At 44.1% G+C, this 22,170-nt stretch overlaps 1 protein-coding gene across 5 annotated transcripts in view; it reads right to left on the reverse strand.

Annotated features, from left to right (window-relative positions):
* Positions 1–3,475: 3,475 nt before the first annotated feature.
* LOC147614550 (calmodulin-binding protein 60 D-like) overlaps positions 3,476–22,170 on the reverse strand; it is a 54,725-nt gene continuing 36,030 nt past the window's right edge. For 3 of the 5 annotated variants that reach the window (XM_086781097.1, XM_086781102.1, XM_086781101.1), the window contains 5 exons: positions 5,219–5,709; positions 4,652–4,815; positions 4,262–4,417; positions 4,107–4,176; positions 3,476–4,025 (listed from right to left, as the gene is read on the reverse strand). In XM_086781097.1, coding sequence (XP_086637223.1) covers positions 3,772–4,025; positions 4,107–4,176; positions 4,262–4,417; positions 4,652–4,815; positions 5,219–5,709 — 1,135 coding nt within the window. In that variant the 3' untranslated portion in view covers positions 3,476–3,771. Of the gene's footprint in view, positions 4,026–4,106; positions 4,177–4,261; positions 4,418–4,651; positions 4,816–5,218; positions 5,710–5,837; positions 5,950–20,726; positions 20,849–22,170 lie in introns of those variants that run through there. The other 2 variants (XM_086781099.1, XM_086781100.1) reach the window with 2 other exon arrangements.

Below are 22,170 nucleotides of genomic sequence, written 5' to 3' on the forward strand. Positions count from 1 at the left end.
TGTATAAGTGTAGATATTGGCCTTGAAATCATTCAACTTATAAGACACCCTTCATTTGCATAACCATGGCCTGAAGTTCATGGGGGTGAGGGCTTCCACACATGGTAAGTAAAAACTATCAACTCATTATGGGGCCATTGTAACTGGGAGAGAGGAGTATCCAAAGTCCTAACATGAGGTGAACGGATGGAAGAATAGAGATGAAAAGCTCTATCCAATATTGCATTGGGAGTAAGTAATGCATTCATACACCACACTATAGTGAAAGGGAGTACGAGATGAATTTAAAAATTATTTGGAGCAAAGGAAATTTGGATATAAAATTAAATGGTGCTTTTTCTGCACATATAATAGAATGCAAACCATCATATGCGACAATTAGCTAGTATTGGCTCCCTTGTAGAAGAAGAAGATGCCATTGCCATCATCTTATTGATCCTATTGAAGAGCATGCAAAGTGAAGAAGAAGACTCTCATTGCCCCGTAGAAGAAGAAGATGCCATTGCCATCCTATAGCATGCCAAGTGAAGAGTTTGAGCTAGCCTTGAACAATCTTCTCGACACAAAGCTTGAAGGCATAGAAGCTAAACTCAAGAAGGGTCAAAGCCTAAATTGCACCTATAATGGGATAACAACCATTCTTCCACAAAGGACTACGAGCAAGAGGCAAGGCCAAGATGAAGTGTCACCAGAAGACTTCCTAGGAAGGGAGTCAACCTAGCAAGCAACGCAAGACTTAGATACTCTCTTTTTAAAGAATGTAATGACGGCATGATTCTCGCCTTTACATGTAACCCTATTCCCACATATAGTGTAAAGTCCCAAGTCAAAGTCAACATTATAGCCTTAGAGGCAAACTGAGATGGACCACTCTAGCAAATGACTAAGAGTGTAGATTGAGCACATGTATGAATTGTGGTCATCGTCCCAGGTGGTTAATAGAAGTGTCGCTAAAGTTATGAGAGAAATCACTCTAGTAGATATTAGGAAGCAATGTAAACCTAAAAAGGTGTTCACCGAGCATGGTAGATTCCCAGGAAGAAGGCGCCAACTTCAAGTGGGCATGTGATGTGCACAAAAGTCTTCAATCATTCAATAGGCCTCAAATCAAGGGGAGGTGGACCTCGAATCAATGGAGATAATTAGGGCATGTATAGGTGAGGATTGAGCTAAGACATGGACTAATGATGTTGTACCTCAGCCTATTTAAAGGACCCTCATCTAATGAAATCATGTATATTTGGATCAACTCTCTATCATTATCATTATCGTCATTAGTACTACTTAATTTTCCTCTACTTAGATTATGCCAAAATGTTGAGCCTAATCCATTTACTATCCACCCTAATCACTCCCATTGCTAAGTGCAAGTACACGCACACGCACACACATACGCGCACACACACACACACACACGAACTCAACAAAGGGAAAGGGCAATCATGTGATGGTTCAAAGGAATAACAAAACAAGATAGGGGGGCATTTTAAGTTAGTAATTGAGAAGTATATCTATGTTAGTAATTGACAAGTGTATATACATGAAAGCTAAGAATGACATCCTCAAAGAGGTGGAATAAACACAAGATTCAATCCCAATGCAAATCCAAATGATGGCAAGTATAGAGTTCGATTGTTGGAGGATCATTAAGGATGATCCATACACTTGATGCCATCATGCTTAAGGTTCTTGATTTAGTATCAATAATTCCCACAACTACTTTGTGCCTTGTCTCTCTTTCCCTTCATGAAGGGTGCAGCTGAGTCGTACCTTGATGAAGAAGTCAAGAAGCATGCATAGTTTTGCTCTCTCGAGTTTCATGTAGTACAGGTACATGGAAGAGAGTGTTTTCGGTGGAGCTGGAGCCAGTGCAAGGGAGAGTTATCTTTTTTAAAGTAATTTTTGGACCTTATTTTAAAGTTTTAGGGTCGTGTGATGGTCTAGGACCTAGATACAACAAATTGGGTGAAATATTTACCCTAAGTAAAGTAATAATACTAGCAAATGACCTGCGGCTCCTCTCTCTCATCTTGAAAGTTTCTTCTCTCCCCAGAGGGAGAGACCTATGCCAATGGCATACTCTTTCATCCTCTTCCAAATCTGCCACTTGTAAGACATGAGTTGGATGCATAAATTGGCATTAATGAATAGTGTAAGCTGGTATAGAAATTCCTTGCCTTAATTACTAATTATGCATATGTTGTGTCCCATAGAATTCAATGGCGAGGGACCAAACATTGAAATGTGAGGCATATATTTATACAAGTGCAATCCTGAGAATTAATGCAAACTTGAAAATCAATCCTTTGTAGTTTTCAAGACAACCCAAAGACGAGATAGGGAGCTACACTCAATAATCAGGACGATATTTGGAGATTGTATCTACACCACCTTTAGCATGGTACATTCAAACCTAATACATATATTTAAGCCGTCCGCAAAGGTTGACGAGTTTCTCTTTGAGCACATGGTCTACACATCCTCCTCTGTTGACGAGTTTCTCTTTGAGCACATGGTCTACACATCCTCCTCTGTTGAACATCCAAGCAGAAGATCAAATTTAGACAAAGCTATTGAGCTTGGATCTAGAGTAGAAGTCCTTGGATCTATGGCATACTCTTTCTTCCTCTCTCAAACCTGCCAAGTGTAAGTCATGGGAATAGTGAAAATGAAAAAAAGATATAGACTTACATGATGCTCATTGCTTACATGAGTTGAATAGTGTAGGCTAGTGTAGAAGTTCCTCACCTTAATTACTACTAATCATGCATATAACATGCCCCATAAAATTCGATGGAGAGCGTCCCAACATCAAAATGTGAGGCATGTATCCATACAAGTGCGATCCTGAGAATTAATGCAAACTTGAAAATCAACCCTTTGAAGCTTTCAAGACAACCTAAAGACGAGACAAGGAGCTACACTCGATCATCGAGACAATATTTGGAGATTCTATTTACCAATGTATCTAAACCACCTTTAGCATGGTACATTCAAACCCAATACATATATTTGAGCCATCCGCAAAGGTTGACAAGTTGCACATTGTCTACATATCCTCCTCCGTTGAACACCCAAGCAGCAGATCAAATTCATACAAAGCTTTTGAGCCCGAATCTAGAGTAAAAGTCCTTGTATACTTACAACTAGCAAGCTCTAGCCTGAGTGGTAACACCCATGGCACCCATGGCATGTGGGACGTTGTGCAGGTTTGGGTTTAATATAGGTCTTGGGTTACACCCTAGTAGGCTCTATAGCCCAAGTTGTAACACCCTCCAACCTATGGATTGCAAGTCTTGGATTGAACCTTAGCACTAGTTTAGTATAATAATATAATAACTAAACTTAAAAAAATCCCAAAAAAGCCCTTTTGTACTTGCAAGTTGCAAAGAAAAACAATAACACGTGGGATGAGGAGATAGACAAATGGATGCATCATGCCCCTCTCCACAACCCACCCGTCAGAAAAAACAGATGCACATAAGTGTTGTTTAAGCATTATTTATATGGAAGTCAAACAATTGTTTAACCATAAAAATGTCTTGCTATTTATAGATCAGAACAATCTAAATCATCCACATTTCCACTTTTGGTACATTAGACAATAACATATTTGCTTACGATGTTTTATATGGTATGTGTAAATGGTGGTGTCATAAGTTACAAAAACATGTGCAACTTAAGAGTATCTGTTGCCATGTACAACTTGTTTTTCTTTTGTGAAGTTCATCCATGGCACATGCCCTCCATATCCCCCATTTTTAGATGACATCAGTTATAACGGCCTTCCCACATTTCCCCCATCTTGAGGTCAACGTGCATGGCATTATGACGCTGACGATACGCAGCTCCTGCAGTTTTCATGGAGATTGTGCAGCGAAAGACCATGCTGATCTTCAGCCAGCGGGAGGCAGCAGACTTGGAACAAACATGGCCTTGTCCTACCTCTTGCATAGATGCAAACCCCGGGCCATTGTTATCCATATGGCCCCCAGTCAATCCCATGAAAACGTGATTAGATTGACCTGCACCAGATAGAAGAATGATCAAATCAAATTCACATGTCATGATTAGAAGCTCTGGGAATTTTGAGGATTGGTTTTAACCTGGAAAATAGTCCGCTGATTGAACAAGTTTATTGCAGTTGTGGTGGGCATTCCAGCTCCCCTCAGCACCCTAAACAGTGATAATCTCAAAGACTCAGGGTTCATCACGCACAAAGCACAGCTAGAGCCTAGTATGTTTACACCTCAGACCCTACCATCTCAGAGCCCTGCAGCAAGTTGTTGGTGTTCCGCGAGTTTAGATGTTCATTCACGTAGCGTGGTTGGACACCATGGATTCCAACATCTTCACACTGGTTTGCGTGTCTCACAGTGGCATCATACTGTCTTTGTGGCATAGATTTACCCAACACCTGAGGTTGATCAGAAAGATTAAGGTCTTCACATACATCTCCCCCACCCACCACCTTGGCAAGAGAACCCCGTCCACCATGACAAGAGCAGGAGGTTGGACCGGCGAGATCCCATGCCCATGAGCAATGCTCAGGTAAGATCTCTCCTTCCAATAGGGAGGGGGGGATGTCTGTAAAACCCCTTAGATAGCAGTTGAGCTTGGCATCACCTAGAAAAAATTACACCTCACTTACCTGCTCTCTTAACCAGCCAGGCATTATCACAAGCATTTCGCAAAACTGTTGGACTGTGTATATTCCATTGTCGTTCAGCCTCTTGTGGTATTGCCCACCTTTGCCAATGTTCTCCAGGCGCCATACCTCATCTTGAGGTCTGGGTGGATAGTGCTTTTTATATCCTGAAAAAAGAAAAGACTTCACAACCTTGCTACTATATATCTTTGAGTCGAGGCATTATTGACACACGTAACAGTGTGACCTGTACTTTACTTTGCGCATTCTCCCTATGTTTGACTAAACTTCTATATATACATATGTATGTATGTATATATACATGTATATATGTACATATATATATCAATATATATATATATATATATAAACATTGAGGATTGTATAAGGGTCTTTACAGAAATTCTCCCCCCAAAAAAAAGAAAAAAAAACCAGGAGGAAATCTCCAGCCCATGAAGATGGGCAAGTGAGATCTCTACCCTTCATTAGTCAGGGATTATGCCTGTAAAGCCCCTACAATTTTAAATTATAATGCATGCACATATATATATATAGAATATGGGACTATACCTAGGCCTCTACTATCTTTCACAGTAAAAGCCCGTGTCTTGGCTTCACGAATGTGAGCTTCCCCCGACTCATCTGCAGCAACTTTGACGCCAATTCGGAACTTTTTGGATCTAGTCCAGCTTGAGTTGTCTGTAAAGATAATGTTTCCCACAGTGCCCACCCCTTCTTTCAAAGTAACATTCAGGTCTCCTAAAAGAAGCCGTCTCTTTCCTTCCCTCTCTCTCTGCACATACCTGCCAAACTCCTCCGCACTCCAGTCTTCCTCCTCCGGAATGTCAAAGTCTCCCATTAAAGCAACAACATCCAATTTCACTGCAGATTCCGGACCTGTATTAACAACCTTGCCATCTCCATCTAATAACTGCACACCAAGTTTCTGGCCACACTGTTCCTCCATCTTGACATCTGCAAAAAGATCAGACGGTGGGTTTACCGTGAACTGCAGACACAACTCTCTTCTAGGAGGCCTAGATATTTGGCTTGGAGGTGCTCTGCAATGAACATGCAAGACCGAGTGTTAGAATAAATCTGAAAATATCGATATAATATCTCACTTACAACTAAATTAATAAACTCAATTCTCTCTCTCTCTCTCTCTCTCTCTCTCTCTCTTATCCACCTTGTCCCAAAACGAGGGGTCGAGACCAATATTAGGCAATGGACGCCCATAACTTTGCTTGAATCTGCTTACAAAATCTTAGCGAAGGCAGTAAGTATGAGACTTCAGTCTGTTCTTCAAGGAAGAAATATTTTTGATAATATCTTCTCATTTTGGAAAGTTGTAGAGTGGGCTAAATCTCCTTGCCATTCTTTTGCTGGACTTGGAAAAAGCTTATGACAGAGTGGATAGGGACTTCTTGGAAGGCACAATGGCACGCATGGGTTTCCTCCATGAGTGGATCCGAGGGGTCTCTTGCATGTATACGGAGGCCCGTAGCACAGTTTTGGCTTGCGGGGAGCGTGGTGAGCACTTTCAATTCTCTTGTTCCATGAGGCAAGGATGCCCCTTAGCTCCACTACTTTACCTAATAGTAGCGAAGGCTATGTGTCACCAGCCTGGACATTTCCCAATATGAAAGGGGTCTGGTGGACTCCAAGATGTCTAAATATTTGGAAAGTACAAGCTTTGGGAATGGGGGATTATCCTAGAATACAAAGGACCACACTCCTAAAATTTAGGAGAGTTGCTATTTTTGGCCCGACTCCGATGGAAATTCTGTTCGTGTCATTACATCTAGAATTGAGCAGATACCAAGAGTTGGCAAAGTGCCTATGACAGAATGTCTACCCGTTGGGATATTTTTAGAGATAAAGTTTATGGAAGGACCCATCTCTTAGATTGGGACATGTGGAAAGAAAGTGGACCAAAGTGAGACGAGTGGCCTGACACTTGTTAGAAAGTGGATCAAAGTGAGACAAGTGGCCTCACACTCGTCACTTTAGCTATTGTGTGGCTCTCCACTTGTCATTGTAACCTTCTCTTGCCATTTTAGCTCATGGGAGGCCCAAATCTATAAATTGGAGCCCTTTCTCTTCATTAATAGAGGCTCTCTTGGTGTACACTAGCCTCTACCACCATTACAGGCTACCCTAATGATGGCTACTCTCTTTCTCTCTCTGTTGAAGGCTGCCCACGAAGAATACCGGCTGTTGGGAACTGTTTTGGAGGCTTCCATCGCGAAGAAATACTGAAGGCAAGGGTATTTAATCATTTATTATGATTTCTAGCCATTGTACTTGTTGTACCAGCCACTATAATGACTGTACAAGCCCTTGTACTTGCTCTACCAGCCACTGTATTGGCTGTACCAACCCTTGTACTTGTTGTACTTGTTGTACCACCCATTGTACTACCGATTGTACTAGCCACTGTACTTGCTGTACCAACCACTGTACCTGTTGTATCGGCTGGATGGAGAGTTGTACTTGTTGTACTAGCTCTATTGCATGAAGACCCGTGGTTTTTGGGAAGAATCAGTACCCACATGGAGGTATATGGATTATATTGTTGGTTCGGCATTTCTACAGCCTATGTTCCGGCTTGGTAGCCTCGTGTTGGGCTGTGTTATGGCATTTGTATATGGATAATCCGGCATCTCCCGTGGGGAGAGTAAGGCCCTCAAAGCTCGTACATGAAATTATTCTCTTTGGGTAATAAAATACTCCAAGGGGGGGGGGTCGGCCCATTCCGGCCTCTATGCAGTAAGGTCCATTTTTCAGCATTTGTGGATGTTTTTGTTAGAAATCTAGCATGGTATCACACAAAACTAGAACATGGGAAAAGTGCAAGAGGGATGAAGCAAACTGAGATAATTCCATTGATGTGACCCCTTGAATATATAGGGGAAAGTACAAGAGCTGAGCATGAGTGCATATGGGATAAATCCCTGAGTGCCACGTGGCATACACTGAGATGACCAAGACTAAAAGTACTCCTAGTGAGCACTTATTTCCAACACCCTCCTTAAGTGGACACTAGGAGAAAAAAAGACAAGACTATGACATGACAATAGATAAGACCAAGACAGAGAGACTAGACAAGGATTGAGAGACAAGATGGACAAGACTAGAAGACAGACATAAAGACTGATAGACTGAGAGACAAGACATGAGAGATAAAAGATCCTGAGACACCCCTCCTCAAGTGATATCCTCATATGGGTCCACAAGGGTAGGGACAAGAGTGGATCATAGACAGACAGAGAGAGAGACAATCAGCCAGTAGAGTGGTCCCACAGAGAGAGAGACTTTTAGATAGACAAATAGAAGATAAATGGGGACATAGACAAAATGCCAAAGACATGTGGGTAACTAATCCACAAAAGATAGGCATATAGACTAATAGACAGAGTGTCAGAGATATATGACTGTAAGATCACACAAGATAGACACATAGACAGAGAGACTGACTGACTGTAGATAGACAGAGAGATGGACCTTGATAGATAATCCCTCCTCAAGGTCAATCCTCCTGCTAGAGTGAGTAATGCAGGGGTGCCTCTTGGATAGGGACAAAGATAAGTCCATGTAGACATGACATTACCCCATGATCTACATCATTGGTGATCAATGGCGGTAGATAGCATGAAAGCATAGACAAATATGAGAGAGATGGGAAGGTAAGTCCAGAACAGGGTCCTCTTTGGCCTACATCATGTGGTGACCAAAGTAGGAGAGATAAAAAAAAGGTCTTTTTATGCAGAGAGCAAGGGCAGAGTACCCAAGAAGAGATGCCAAAGATAAATAAATGAGAGACAGCATCAGAAATGAGAAGGTCTTACCCCTATTTTGATGGGCAGTGTCTGTTCTCTTACAAGATAAAATTCAGTTCTGAAAATTAATTTTTAAGAATAAAATAGAACTGAGAATATTGCAGCATACAAAGGATAATCCATTTTAGTTTTTACCTCAGGTCTTCCACCCTTTCAAGCCCATGTCACAGACATGCTATCCAGGGGGTAACCCGAGAGAAAGGCAGCTGCAAACAGAGATTTCTTAGAGGAAATGTTGCTGCAGAGAGAGAGGCATACGGGCCTGTCAGAAGCAAAGGAGCACCAACTCATACCTTGTTTTGATATAGGAGTGGAGCAGCCAGTAGAGAATATGTCTTGAACAGAGAATGGGGGCTGCCCATACTGAAAACAAGAGGTGCGCAGCCTTGAGAGAGAAGAAAAAAAAAACGAGTTGTTGTTGCAGCACCAGCAGCAAGAAAGGTGTCGACAGAAGCGGCCTGCTCTGCTGTAGCATAATGAAGAAAATGGAGATGACCCCAGGGAAAGAGAGCAGGTCGGCCTGCTTGCTGAACAGAAGCGGTGGCACTCGGCACAGAAGAGAGACGAAGAGGAGAGCCCTCTGATTGAGCTTGGCGAAGTCGACGCGGCCACACAGGCAGGGAAGCTGGGGCTTGGAGCTGCGAAGGAGCTTGCAGCAGGGGCTGAAAAATAACGGGGCAAGGCAGCACCAGAATTATTTCGAAGCAGAGAAGTAGCTCCATGGCGGGATCAGGGACTGTCGACTGCAGAAAATATGGGCGACATCAAGGCAGTAGAGTCGTGTCGAATAGGAGCTGGAGATGTCGAGCAGATTCAGCAGCAGCAGAAGACTCGTTGTAGAACAAGAGAGCGGCCTGTTTCAGCAGTATAGAGAAGGGCGACACCATAGCGGGCTGCTGCAGCAGATCATGTTGAGGGCAGCTTGTGGGAGATCAGCAACACCTCAAAGAATAGGAGAGGAGAGTAGCTAGAGCTGGATCTAAGACCCCCGATGGGGCAAAGCTAAAAAGGAAGCTAGACCTAGAGAAAATCTATGGCTAGATCTAGACTAAAGGGCTGAGGAGAAGAGGAATCTACATGGCTCTGATACCATGTTAGAAATCTAGCATGGTATCACACAAAACTAGAACATGGGAAAAGTGCAAGAGGGATGAAGCAAACTGAGATAATTCCATTGATGTGACCCCTTGAATATATAGGGGAAAGTACAAGAGCTGAGCATGAGTGCATATGGGATAAATCCCTGAGTGCCACGTGGCATACACTGAGATGACCAAGACTAAAAGTACTCCTAGTGAGCACTTATTTCCAACAGTTTTGTCCAGCTTTATGTTTTATGCAAAGTGATGATGGATATGTGTTAAGGCTGTGGCCATGTTTAAATGTTTTAATATGCATTGATGGTATCAACAAGTGTGTCAAAGGCCCTAGTCCCCCGGGCACCCGCCGCGAGTTTCATTGGTATCAGAGCATAGGCTTTCTTGGAAGCGGAGGCTTCCTTTTATCAATAAGGAAGAGAAAAGATCTCAAGTGGGGACCACACTTACCATCATTGCTGTTAAGCATGGCCAGCCACTTCATAGCTTATGAAGCAAGAGCATGAGCAGTAGACAGCTTATTGATCTAAGGATTTATGAATTCACAAAATTTTATCTTGGAAGTGTGAAGTTGGCTTTATGTGCACACGTTTAGCACTCTTCATATGGATATTGTGGATTATATTATCAAGCTTACAAGCAAGCTATATGGAGATATATCTCGGGATATCTTAAGGATATGGTGAGGAGATATTTCTTTCATAGTTACCGCGGAACGGGAACGTTCCGGGAACGTCGGATGCTGGAACAAGAGCGGGAACAGGAACGGGAGCGGGAGCGGATCGGGAACGTCGGGGAACGCCACGTCATATGACATGTCAGCATATGACATAAAATGACAAAACATTTAAAGTATCCAAGATTAAACTTTAAAGTCTTAAACATTAAAAATTTAAAGAGTCCAGACTCAAAATGGAAACTGAAAAGAAAGTACATGTTACCATATTATAGTAGTGATGTGTGTGAACACACTTAGGACCGCCGGGGCACTTTTTCCCTCACTAGGAGGTTTTTTCCCCCGTGCATTGTATATACGCCCATTATCTTCTAGGGCTTGTTATCTTTCATTTTTGGCACTCATAATACACTACTGTGTTGTGCTCAAGCTTCCTCATCTTCTTGAAGTTGTGTGTGCATTCCTGCAACCCTAATTCCAACAATTGGTATCAGAGCAGGCTTCCTCCTCCCGGGCAGCATCACCGGCACCTGCCGCTTCATCTCCTCCGATTGCGACGAGGTTTCACGAGCGTCTGCAGGTTAGTTTCAGAATTTTGATCTGAAGTCATTTCGCCCTCCGTTTTTGCATTCCAAGTACTGCGCAGCCAAAATCGTCCTACTGTGCAGATTTTCTGTCAAGATTAAAATCTACAGGACAGGTGCCCATTCGTCTGTTTTGGGCTGTGCTATATAGCACAGGTCGATTTTATACAGGTTTACCTCTTACAGACAGCATTTACATCTAGTAGTACAGTCATTGGCCATGGCTGACAACAATGATGTATTCCGCATGTTGGCTGCTGAGGATAAGTTGGATGGCACCAACTATCCATTGTGGGCATATATGATGCGACATGTATTGGTAGCAAAGGGGTTATGGAACATTGTGCAGGGTATTGATGCACGTCCTATTGTGGCTGGGAATGCTGCAAACACATCAGAAACAGGTACTGTTGATGATGGTGCAGGCACAAGTGCTGTAGCAGCTGTTCGAGAACCACCACTTTCAGCAGAGCAGATTCGTTGGGATGGTAGAGATGCGCAGGCTCATGCCTTGATTGCGCTGTCTGTCAAACGTACCATTATCCCACATATTCGCTCCTGCAGGACTTCTAAGGATGCTTGGGATGTACTTGCCACATTGTATCAGGCAAGAAATGAAGCTCGTGTTGCTTACCTCCGAAAACAGTTGGAGAGTGAGCATATGAACGAAGGTGATTCTATGGATAGCTTTTTGACAAAGATCAAGGATTTCAAAGAGCAGCTCATTTCTGCAGATGAAATCCTGTCAGACAGTTCACTTGTGCAGACTGTTTTGAATGGTCTACCAGATTCTTATCAGGGTTTTGCTTCCACTCTTCGCTTGATGATGAAAGGCAATCCCAATGCCTTATCATTTGAGGAGTTAGTTTCTGTTTTGCTGCAAGAAGACCAGTCAAGGCAAAACAGGAATATTATGCGTGTCGCAGATCAAGCTTTCGTTGCTAGTCAGAGAAGCGGGAAAGGTAAAGCTGGCTTTTCTTCTAGTAAGCAGAAATCTGCAAATGCTGCGCAACCAAAGAAGGAAGACAAAGATGAGAAGAAGGGTGACAAACAGAAGACATTTTGCAAGTACTGTAAGGGAAATGATCATGTCATCAAAGCGTGTCCTAAGCTGGCTGCGAAAGAGGCTAAGAAGAAAGAGGCTGGTATGGCTGTTGCAGATGCCTCTCCTTCTAACAATGAATCTGCTAATGTTGTTCAAGATACAGAATGGGCATTCAATGCGCAGTGCAGTTATGACCCATCTTTGCATGACACATGTATGTCTGCAGTAGATTCAGATGTATGGTACTTTGACAGTGGTGCCACTAAGCATATCACCTCGCAGCGCAGTTTATTCACTTTCCTTGAGTCTGCTCCCACAGGGAATACTGTCACTTGTGCCAATAACTCCTCTTATCCCGTTAAAGGAGTTGGACAGATTGTGCTGAATGTTGCAAATTGCAACACCTTTACACTTTTTGATGCATTGTATGTGCCAGGGATCAAAAAGAATCTGCTGTCAGTCTCCGCATTTGCCAAAACAGGTTTGGTTGTAAAATTTGTGGATGACAGATGTACTGTTCATGATCTCTCTTGTGGTGACATCATTGTAGCATCTGGTTCACTATGTCGAGGGCTGTATAAGCTCAATATGGATGGCAAATGTGTAGAGGATTCAGCATGTGCTATTATGGATACGCAGGCTATTTCAAATGCAAAACTGTGGCATGCACGTTTTGGTCATCTGAATTTTGCAAGTTTGCTGCGCCTGCAGAAATCTGAAATGGTGTCTTCTTTGCCTAAGCTTGAGGCACCTGTCAAGCATGTTTGTGAGGGCTGCATATTGGGTAAAATGCAGCGTGCTTCCTTTCCCAAAGATGGATCAGTGAGAGCTGAACGCAGATTGCAGCTTGTTCACAGTGATGTTTGTGGTCCCATGCAAACTCCATCATTTGGAAACTACCTTTACTTCGTGACTTTCATTGATGATTTTACCAGGCATGCATGGGTATATCCTTTGAAGGCAAAGTCCGAAGTGTTTTTGTGCTTCAAACAGTTTTTGGTTATGGCTGAAAATGTGTCAGAAAGTAAGATGGGCACCCTCCGTTCAGATCGAGGGGGGGAGTATATGTCTTCAGAATTTAATGCATTTCTGGCTGAGCGTGGGATAAAACACCAATGTACAGTGCCGTATACACCACAGCAAAATGGTGTGGCTGAGAGAAAAAACAGGTCTCTCATGGAAATGGCAAGATGTATGGTTAAGAGTCAAAGTCTACCACATGGTTTTTGGCTTGAGGCTGTCATGTGTGCCACTTATGTACTAAACAGGTGTCCCACCAAAGCATTACAGGTTGTCACTCCATATGAGGCTTGGCATAGCCGCAAGCCATCTGTTGGCCATTTACGTGTTTTTGGTTGCCTGGCATATGCATTAGTGCCTGTGCAACATCGCAGAAAATTGGATGACAAAGCTGTCAAATGTATTTTTGTTGGATATAGTGCTGAGAGCAAAGGCTATCGTTTGTATCATCCACAGACAAAGCGCATTTTGGTTAGCCGTGATGTTGTATTTGTGGAAGATGCAGTTCAGCCCTTGGTTTCATGTACTAAGGAGACAGATATCAGCTCACGTGATGTCTATGATACATTGTTGCCTCTTTTCAGTGGTGCACAGTCAAGTGCAATACCTCATGAGGCAGTTTTTCAGCCTATGCAGGTTTTAAATGATGGCACAGATCAGCCTATATCTGATGCAGATGTGCATGATGCACTTGAGGATGAGAGACAAGAGATTGAGGGCTCTAGGAACATGCCTAGATGGCTGGTGCAGACTTTGCGTGACAGCAAGTTGGATGCCCCTTTGTCTAGTCGCACTCGTTCTGGCTCTCATGGTGCCTCTTATGCGTCAGATTGTTATGCATTGGCTGTTTCTAGTATGTGCGATGAAAGTGAGCCTGTTTCATTTGATGAGGCACAAAGTTCAGAAAATTGGATGGCTGCTATGCAAGCAGAATACATTGCTATTATGAAGAATAGTACATGGTCTTTATGTGACTTGCCCCCTGGCAAGAAGGCCATTGGCACTAAGTGGGTATACAAATTGAAGCGTAAGCCTGATGGCACAGTGGATCGCCATAAGGCTAGGCTTGTTGCAAAAGGTTATGCTCAAGAGAAGGGCATTGATTTTGATGAGACTTTTGCTCCCACATGTCGTATGACCACTGTTCGTAGCATCTGTGCATTAGCAGCTCATAATGGTTGGAATGTACATCAGCTGGACATAAAGACTGCGTTCTTAAATGGAGATTTGCATGAGGAGGTGTATGTATCGCAGCCTCGTGGTTTTGTTCAAAGAGGGCAGGAAAACAAAGTGTGCAGGTTAAAAAAGGCTTTATATGGTTTAAAGCAAGCTCCACGAGCTTGGTATGAAAAAATACATGCATATTTGACTGCACATGGGTTTCAGAATAGTCCAACAGAAAGCACTTTGTATGTTAAACGTGTGGATGGTGTACATCTAATCATTGCTCTCTATGTCGATGACATGCTGCTCACAGGACCAAATGAGAGTCATATTGCTGATTTTAAGGCTGATTTGAATGCCTCTTTTGAGATGTCAGATTTGGGGCATTTGCATCATTATTTGGGGATACAATTTAAGCAGTGTGATGGAGGTATTGCTTTGTGTCAGACAAAGTATATTGAAACATTGTTGCGGAGATTTGGCCTTGAAGACTGCAAGCCTATTGCTACTCCAATGGAGACAGGTTTGAAGTTGAGTCTTCATGATGCTGGAGATCACTTTGATGTCACACTCTATCAGACAGCTGTTGGTTGCCTCATTTATGTATGCATTACGAGGCCAGACATTCAGTTTGCAGTCTCACAGGTGAGCAGATTTATGCATAGCCCAGGCATTAAGCATTGGCAGGCAGTGAAGCGTATCTTTCGCTATTTGAGTGGTACTCGGCATCTTGGGTTGTTTTATCCCAAGGGGGGATCATTGCCGCCAGATTTACATGTTTTTTCAGATTCTGACTGGGCTGGTTGTTATGACACACGCGTGTCCACGAGTGGTTTTTGCTTCATGCTTGGAAGCTCATGCATATCATGGTTGAGCAAGAAGCAGCCTACTGTGGCCACTTCTAGTTGTGAAGCTGAGTACAGGGCAGCTTTCACAGCTACGGTTGAGTGTGTGTGGCTCAGACGCCTTATGGCTGATTTGGGTGTTGGGCAGCCATCTGCCACCACCATCTTCACTGACAGTCAGAGCGCATTGGCAGTTGCGCGGAACCCAGTGTTCCATGCTCGTACGAAGCACATTGAGGTGCACTACCATTATGTCAGGGAGAGACTCTCTGCAGGAGAGATCAGTTTGGCTTATGTGCCAACACAGGATAACCTTGCAGACCTTTTCACAAAGGCTCTGCCTCGTGAGAAGTTCGAAGCTTTTCGCAAAGCTTTGGGCTTACTCCCTTTTGTGGATTCGTCCACATAGCTAGACACTTCCCTATACATGAGTGCTAGCTCTTGTTCACCGCATCACTCCAGGGGGGATTTGTTACCATATTATAGTAGTGATGTGTGTGAACACACTTAGGACCGCCGGGGCACTTTTTCCCTCACTAGGAGGTTTTTTCCCCCGTGCATTGTATATACGCCCATTATCTTCTAGGGCTTGTTATCTTTCATTTTTGGCACTCATAATACACTACTGTGTTGTGCTCAAGCTTCCTCATCTTCTTGAAGTTGTGTGTGCATTCCTGCAACCCTAATTCCAACAGTACATCGCATGAGGATATATAATAGCTGAAAAAGCTGAGTACAATGTACATAAGAGTCATGAGAAAAGTATCAAGTATGACATGTCAGCATATGACATAAAATGACAAAACATTTAAAATATCCAAGATTAAACTTTAAAGTCTTAAAAATTAAAAATTTAAAGAGTCCAGACTCCAAATAGAAACTGAAAAGAAAGTACATCGCATGAGGATATATAATAGCTGAAAAAGCTGAGTAAAATGTACATATGAGTCATGACAAAAGTATCAAGTATGACAAGTACAAAACTAGCCTCAAGGGCCAAGGTAACTGGTGAGTCAAAGACTAGTCATCAGCAAGTGGGATCTCATCCTCCTGTCCAGGCTGTCCTTCAATCTGCTCATCCTCATGCTGCTCCACATCATCCTCTCCCTCTAGCTGATCCTCACCATCATTGTCATCAAGATCAAGGCAAAATCCAATAAATGGCTCTGGAGTACACTCAGCCCTGAACTTGTTAAGCAAATGCAAGTTCGCATTAACAAATACAAGGTCATTTGCCTTCTGGACACCAAGCCTGTTCCTCTTCTTGCTTGCAATGTTCCCAAAACTGCTCCATAAGCCCTCACATGGCAAGGAGCTAGCACCCTGGCTAAGCACTCGAATGGCCAATCTTTGCAGCAATGGTGTATCTGCCCCATAATCCTCCCACCACCGTGCACTGGATATCTTGAACCTATCATTTTGTGCATCCTGCAAAGTGAAGAGGCCTCTCTTTTGTCGATAGAAGGAAAGGTCTTCACGAACCCTCCTATCATCTGCACTGGGTACAAGCTTCCTCAAGATATCCTCCCAACCCTGCACAACCTTTGCATCTGTCTCTTGTCCTTTACCTTGAAATTCTGGATCCACCACAAATGCAGCAACCTCTAATGCAGAGTGATAACTCTGTCCACCTGCCTGTCGCAAGACGAGATAGCTCCTGTCTCCTATCCCCATCCAAAGTCTGTAGAGATAGGATTCTCTCAATCATCCTGTCCATCCCCTCGTACACCTTGCCAATGCAAGGCTCATCTCCATCAAGAAGCCTCAACATAAGAATGATTGGCCACACAACCTGCAATAATACCTCAACAGTGTCCCAAAAAGTGTCATCAAGAACTATGGACCTGCATCGAATACCTGCCACCCACTGAGGTACGCTCTCGCCATGCATCCCACTCCTCACAAACTACAAGCTGTCTCGAATGATTCTTCACTTCAAAAAGACGCTTTAGCATAATGAAATTAAATGCAAAGCGTGTATTTGAATACTTTAAGAGATCCTTTGGGGATCTCTGTCGAAATACAGCCAAAATGTAGTGGTGGCGAGTGATAAATGAAACAATGTGATTGCCCATTTCAATAAAAGGCTCCACCCACTTCATCTTACCAATATCTTTGAGGAGATTATTGAGCCCATGTGACATGCAAGGAGTGAAGCAAATATGTGGGTGCCTATCCTCAATGATCCTCCCTGCTGCCCTGTTTGAGTTCTCTCCATCAGAAACAAACTGGATGACATTATTGGGACCCACGTAATCAATGGCTTCACTTCAAATATTTGCCAACATCTCTGCAGTTTTGCCCGCCTCTGAATTGTCAATAGCTTTAATAAAAAAGCTACATCCTCTGGAGTACGCAAGGATACCCTGAATGGAGCGGCTCCTAGTGTCACTCCAACCATCACCCATGATAGTGACGCCACATCTACGCCATACATCCTGAATGGGTCCCAAGGCATCCTCTATGGCCGTCCTCTCTGTGGCTAGAAGTGTAGTGCGCAATGCCTCGGATGAGGGTGGAGCATAGCCAGGTCCGAAAGAAGCAATCTCCTTCACCATATCTGCAAAGTATGGGTTGCGGGCCTTTACCAAAGGAACATCTGCAGCATAAAAAAACCGTGCCACTGCTGCATCTACTTGTGCCTCCTCCCAGGGTGCCATGATGCCACAAGACTAGCTTGCACTGGACCTCGTGAAGCCTGGGTCTGGGAAGCATTTGTTCCATGTGCAGATGGCTGTGGAGCAGCCCCAAATAATGGGGTAGATGCACTCGCTAAAGATGCCGCACCTGTAGGTGCAGCGGATGATAATGTACCTTGAGGATCAAGAACAGAGGGCCGACTCCCTGCTGCATCAAGTCTATCTACAAGTGCCTGCAATCGTATGATATCTGCTCCTGACACTGTAGGGCAAACAGAAATGCCTTTGCCTCTAACCCCCAACAATGGGCTCGCACACGATCCGTGCCTCTAGTCTTAATGGATCCACAAAAGTGGCACTTCCACTTCTGTGACCCTCCTCCTCTTGCACTATCATATCTGGACACAAGATCCACCTCATCCCACCAAGGGGATCTGTTTTCTGCATCTATGCCATGAGGAGGTGCCATTGAAATTGATAAATGGCTGAAAATTAAAAAAACATGCAAAATGCCCTTGCATGAGACATAAGTAAAGTGTCCACAAAGTGGAAAAAAACGTAGCAAACTAGAATCTCCAAATTCCAATGTTCATTGCGTCAAATTTTAAATTTTACCTGCTCAAGACTCAAGTGCCAACCGAGCAAGGGAAGGGGCCAAGGCCCAAGAGGAGGTAGGGGGAGTGTGGGGCAGCCAAGGCTCAAGCCTCAACGAGGTAGGGAGAGTGTGGGGCAGCCAAGAGGAAGGGTGGAGTGGTAGGTGGAAGGGAGAGTGTGGGGCAGCCAAGGGGGCAGCCAAGAGGAAGGGTGGAGTGGTAGGGAGAGCACTCAAGCAGCAGGCTCCGCCAAAAAAACAGACACAGCAGAGCAAATGGGCAGAAAAACAGACCGAACAGCAAATAAACCCGCCGCCGCCACCGTCGCGCATATGCACACATGCCGGAACGCCCGGAACGGGCGTTTCGCCCTACGTTCCGACGTTCCGGGTACCGTTCCAACATGTTCCGGTGTAAGTCGCGTTCTTTGCGACATGGATTCTTCAGCTATATTGGATTTTTGTGACTGTCTTATCTCGCCCACTTCATGGGACATGATTATATCTTGAATATATGGCTTGAAGCTTAAAGTTGCGGACAACTTTTAATAAGAAGCTAGGGAGAATGTCATCAGCTTGGATATTTCCCAGTATGAAAGGGGTCTGGTGGACTCCAAGATGTCTAAATATTTGGAAAGTACAAGCTTTGGGAATGGGGGATTATCCTAGAATACAAAGAACCACACTCCTAAAATTTAGGAGAGCTGCTATTTTTGGCCCGACTTCGACGGAAATTCTCTTCGCGTCATTACATCTGGAATTGAGCAGATACCAAGAGTTGGTAAAGTGCCTATGACAGAATGTCTACCAATTGGGATATTTTTAGAGATAAAGTTTATGGAAGGACCCATCTCTTAGATTGGGACATGTGGCAAGAAAGTGGACCAAAGTGAGACAAGTGGCCTGACACTTGTTAGAAAGTGGATCAAAGTGAGACAAGTGGCCTCACACTTGTCACTTCAGCTATTGTGTGGCTCTCCACTTGTCATTGTAGCCTTCTCTTGCCATTTTAGCTCATGGGAGGCCCAAATCTATAAATTGGAGCCCTCTCTCTTCATTAATAGAGGCTCTCTTGGTGTACACTAGCCTCTACCACCGTTACAGGCTGCCCTAATGATGGCTACTCTCTTTCTCTCTCTCTTGAAGGCTGCCCATGAAGAATACCGACTGTTGGGGACTGTTTTGGAGGTTTCCACCGCGAAGAAATACTGAAGGCAAGGGTATTTAATCATTTATTATGATTTCTAGCCATTGTACTTATTGTACCAACCCTTGTACTTGATGTACCAGCCACTGTAATGGCTGTACAAGCCCTTGTACCTGCTGTACCAGCCACTGTACTGGTTGTATCAGCCCTTGTACTTGTTGTACTTACTGTACCACCCATTGTACCGACTATACCAGCCACTGTACTTGCTGTACCAGCCACTGTACCTGCTGTATCGGCTGAATGGAGAGTTGTACTTGTTGTACCAGCTCTATTGCATGAAGACCCATGGTTTTTGGGAAAGAATCAGTACCCACACACGGAGGTATATGGATTATATTGTTGGCTCAGCATTTCTACAGCCTATGTTCCGGCTTGGTAGCCTCGTGTTGGGCTGTGTTATGGCATTTGTATATGGATAATCCGGCATCTCCCATGGGGAAAGTAAGGCCGTCAAAGCTTGTACATGAAATTATTCTCCTTGGGTAATAAAATACTCCAAGGGAGGGGTCGGCCCATTCTGGCCTCTATGCGGTGTCACACGTGCAAGCTCCATTTTCAGCATTTGTGGATGTTTTGTCCAACTTTATGTTTTATGCAAAGTGATGATGGATATGTGTTAAGGGTGTGGCCATGTTTAAATGTTTTAATATGCATTGATGGTATCAACAAGTGTGTCAAAGGCCCTAGTCCCCCGGGCACCCGCCGCGAGTTTCACTATGAGTAGGTTTCTTAGAGTTACCCTAGGGGTTTCGGGCCTCAAGCTACCTCTTCGCTCAAAGGAAGAGATACTGGACTCAAAGTTACCTGATGATATTAATATGTTTCTCGAGGCCTCACAAGCATGTCTCTGTGCTTTCCACACTGCCTTGGAGATGTCTTGTTGGAAACAATCGCCACCGTCAACTCGCACAAATCAGTAGGGTTTTGGATTAGTGAGTCTCCACAGGCAAATTGGGGGGTTCGGATGTGGGGTTTACTTGGATTGAGAGAGGATGCACTGCCAGATACCTTGGCAGTCAGGTTGGCATTGATATCTCACCTGCACGACAGTTCGCTCGTGTAACTATTTGACTCTCCTAGCTCTTTTCACATGATGGGACTCACTAGACAGATGGAAGAAGGCATGGGAACAGGGACCATATGGTTTGCTCAAGAAAAAGCACCAATCTTGGTCAAAAAGTACAAAAAGCAAAAAGTCAAACTGAGTTGACTGCGAGCCAAGGGCACCACTGGCAAGAGGAGATTGAGCCATACCAAAGAGCTAAAAGCCAGCCGCTTTTTCAAAAAAAAACTATAGAGCCAAAAAACAAGGCGCTGAAGCCAGAAAAGCAAAGCATAAACGAACTTTGAAAAACTGGTCTTACTTGAGTGATATTGCAAAAGCATGGATAAGCATAAACGAACTTTGAAAAACTGTCTTATTTGAGTAATATTGCAAAAGCATCGATAAACTTCTGGCAAAAAGCAGGGCTCTCCTTGAACCTCTCCCTTCTCTTCATTGTATAAGGTTGGAGCTCATCGTCTCCATCACCATCATCAAGATCAGTGAAGATTGCCATCTTCATCAACATTGAAGGGTGATCATCGTCCAAGCAAGGTGCTCTTCAACGGCACCATCACCAACTTGGTAGCAGGTGGCTACCCCTCGCTGGCTACAACACCTGAACAAGCCAACCTCCGCCATTGTTAAGTAGCTGACGCTGCCAGCCAGCACCATTTATCATCACTGCTGCTGCCAGCTGTTGCCGTCGTTGCGTATTAAACTTTCGCCTGAGCCACAAGCACTTACTGCTGCTGCCTTTTGTGCTCCTGGCTGCTGCTTTCTACGCCTGCCAGCGCTTGCTTTGCCAGCATCTACCACCTGTGCACTGCCTGGCTACTGGACAACCTGCGCCTAATGTGCAGCGCTACTGCTCCTGCCGCTGACCGCCACCAATTGACGTCACCTGAACCATCTGATATGCTGACCGTCGTCATCCGTCGAGTGCCTTCTACAGGCTGCTATCTACGCCCTCCATCTGCAATTGAATCGATCTCCGTATTGTTAAATCATCCACGCCTGGCAGCTACCACCGGAGAACTGTGCCACTCGGCCACAACGATTAACACTGTTTAATACACCCTTGTACAAGCATTCTTGTGGGTTGCTTCTACCTCAGTTTGGGCAACTGCACCATAGCTGAACATCCTATACTTCATCATCTACACGAATCTATGGAATACCTTGCTTACAAAATTGGGGATTCGTTGGATTTGGAACTTGGGTTTGGACTTGGAGTTTCCTTGGATTTGGACTTGCATCTAGATTTGGATTTGGATATTGGATTTGGTACTAGTCCGGTGAGAGATTCTTGTGGGTCATCCCCATGGTGTGCTCGGCATCAGAGATCTCGTGCCTCGACATTGACTCCGACCCGGATTTCTACATCGACATATTTGTTTGCTTTCTATTCACTGTCGTATTGACCCTGGCTTGCGAGCCCATGGATTGTTCCTAAATAAATTCCTGAAAGGAGATGAGACTTGTTCCATGCTCAGTGTGTGTGTACCGTGCAAAGCTCCGTGAATCCTTCTCTCTTCCTCTCTCTATCTTCTCTCTCTATATTTATATCTCTTGGATACATGGTTGAATTTGTCATTGCACGCCTTGGTGGACTTATAGTGGTATTAGAGCAAGATTTCTCTTGAGGAATCTTTCTTGGGGTGACAGAGCCGAGAGACCTTGGTGTACGGAGCGAGGATCCCCCTGTAAGGTTCTCCCCTTCCAAAATTAGAGTCCATGCACACTAAAAATATGAAAAATCAACG

This window comes from Cibotium barometz, chromosome 42 (assembly GCF_041138505.1).
Source record: "Cibotium barometz isolate CiBa-2024 chromosome 42, ASM4113850v1, whole genome shotgun sequence".
Lineage (NCBI taxonomy): Eukaryota > Viridiplantae > Streptophyta > Polypodiopsida > Cyatheales > Cibotiaceae > Cibotium > Cibotium barometz.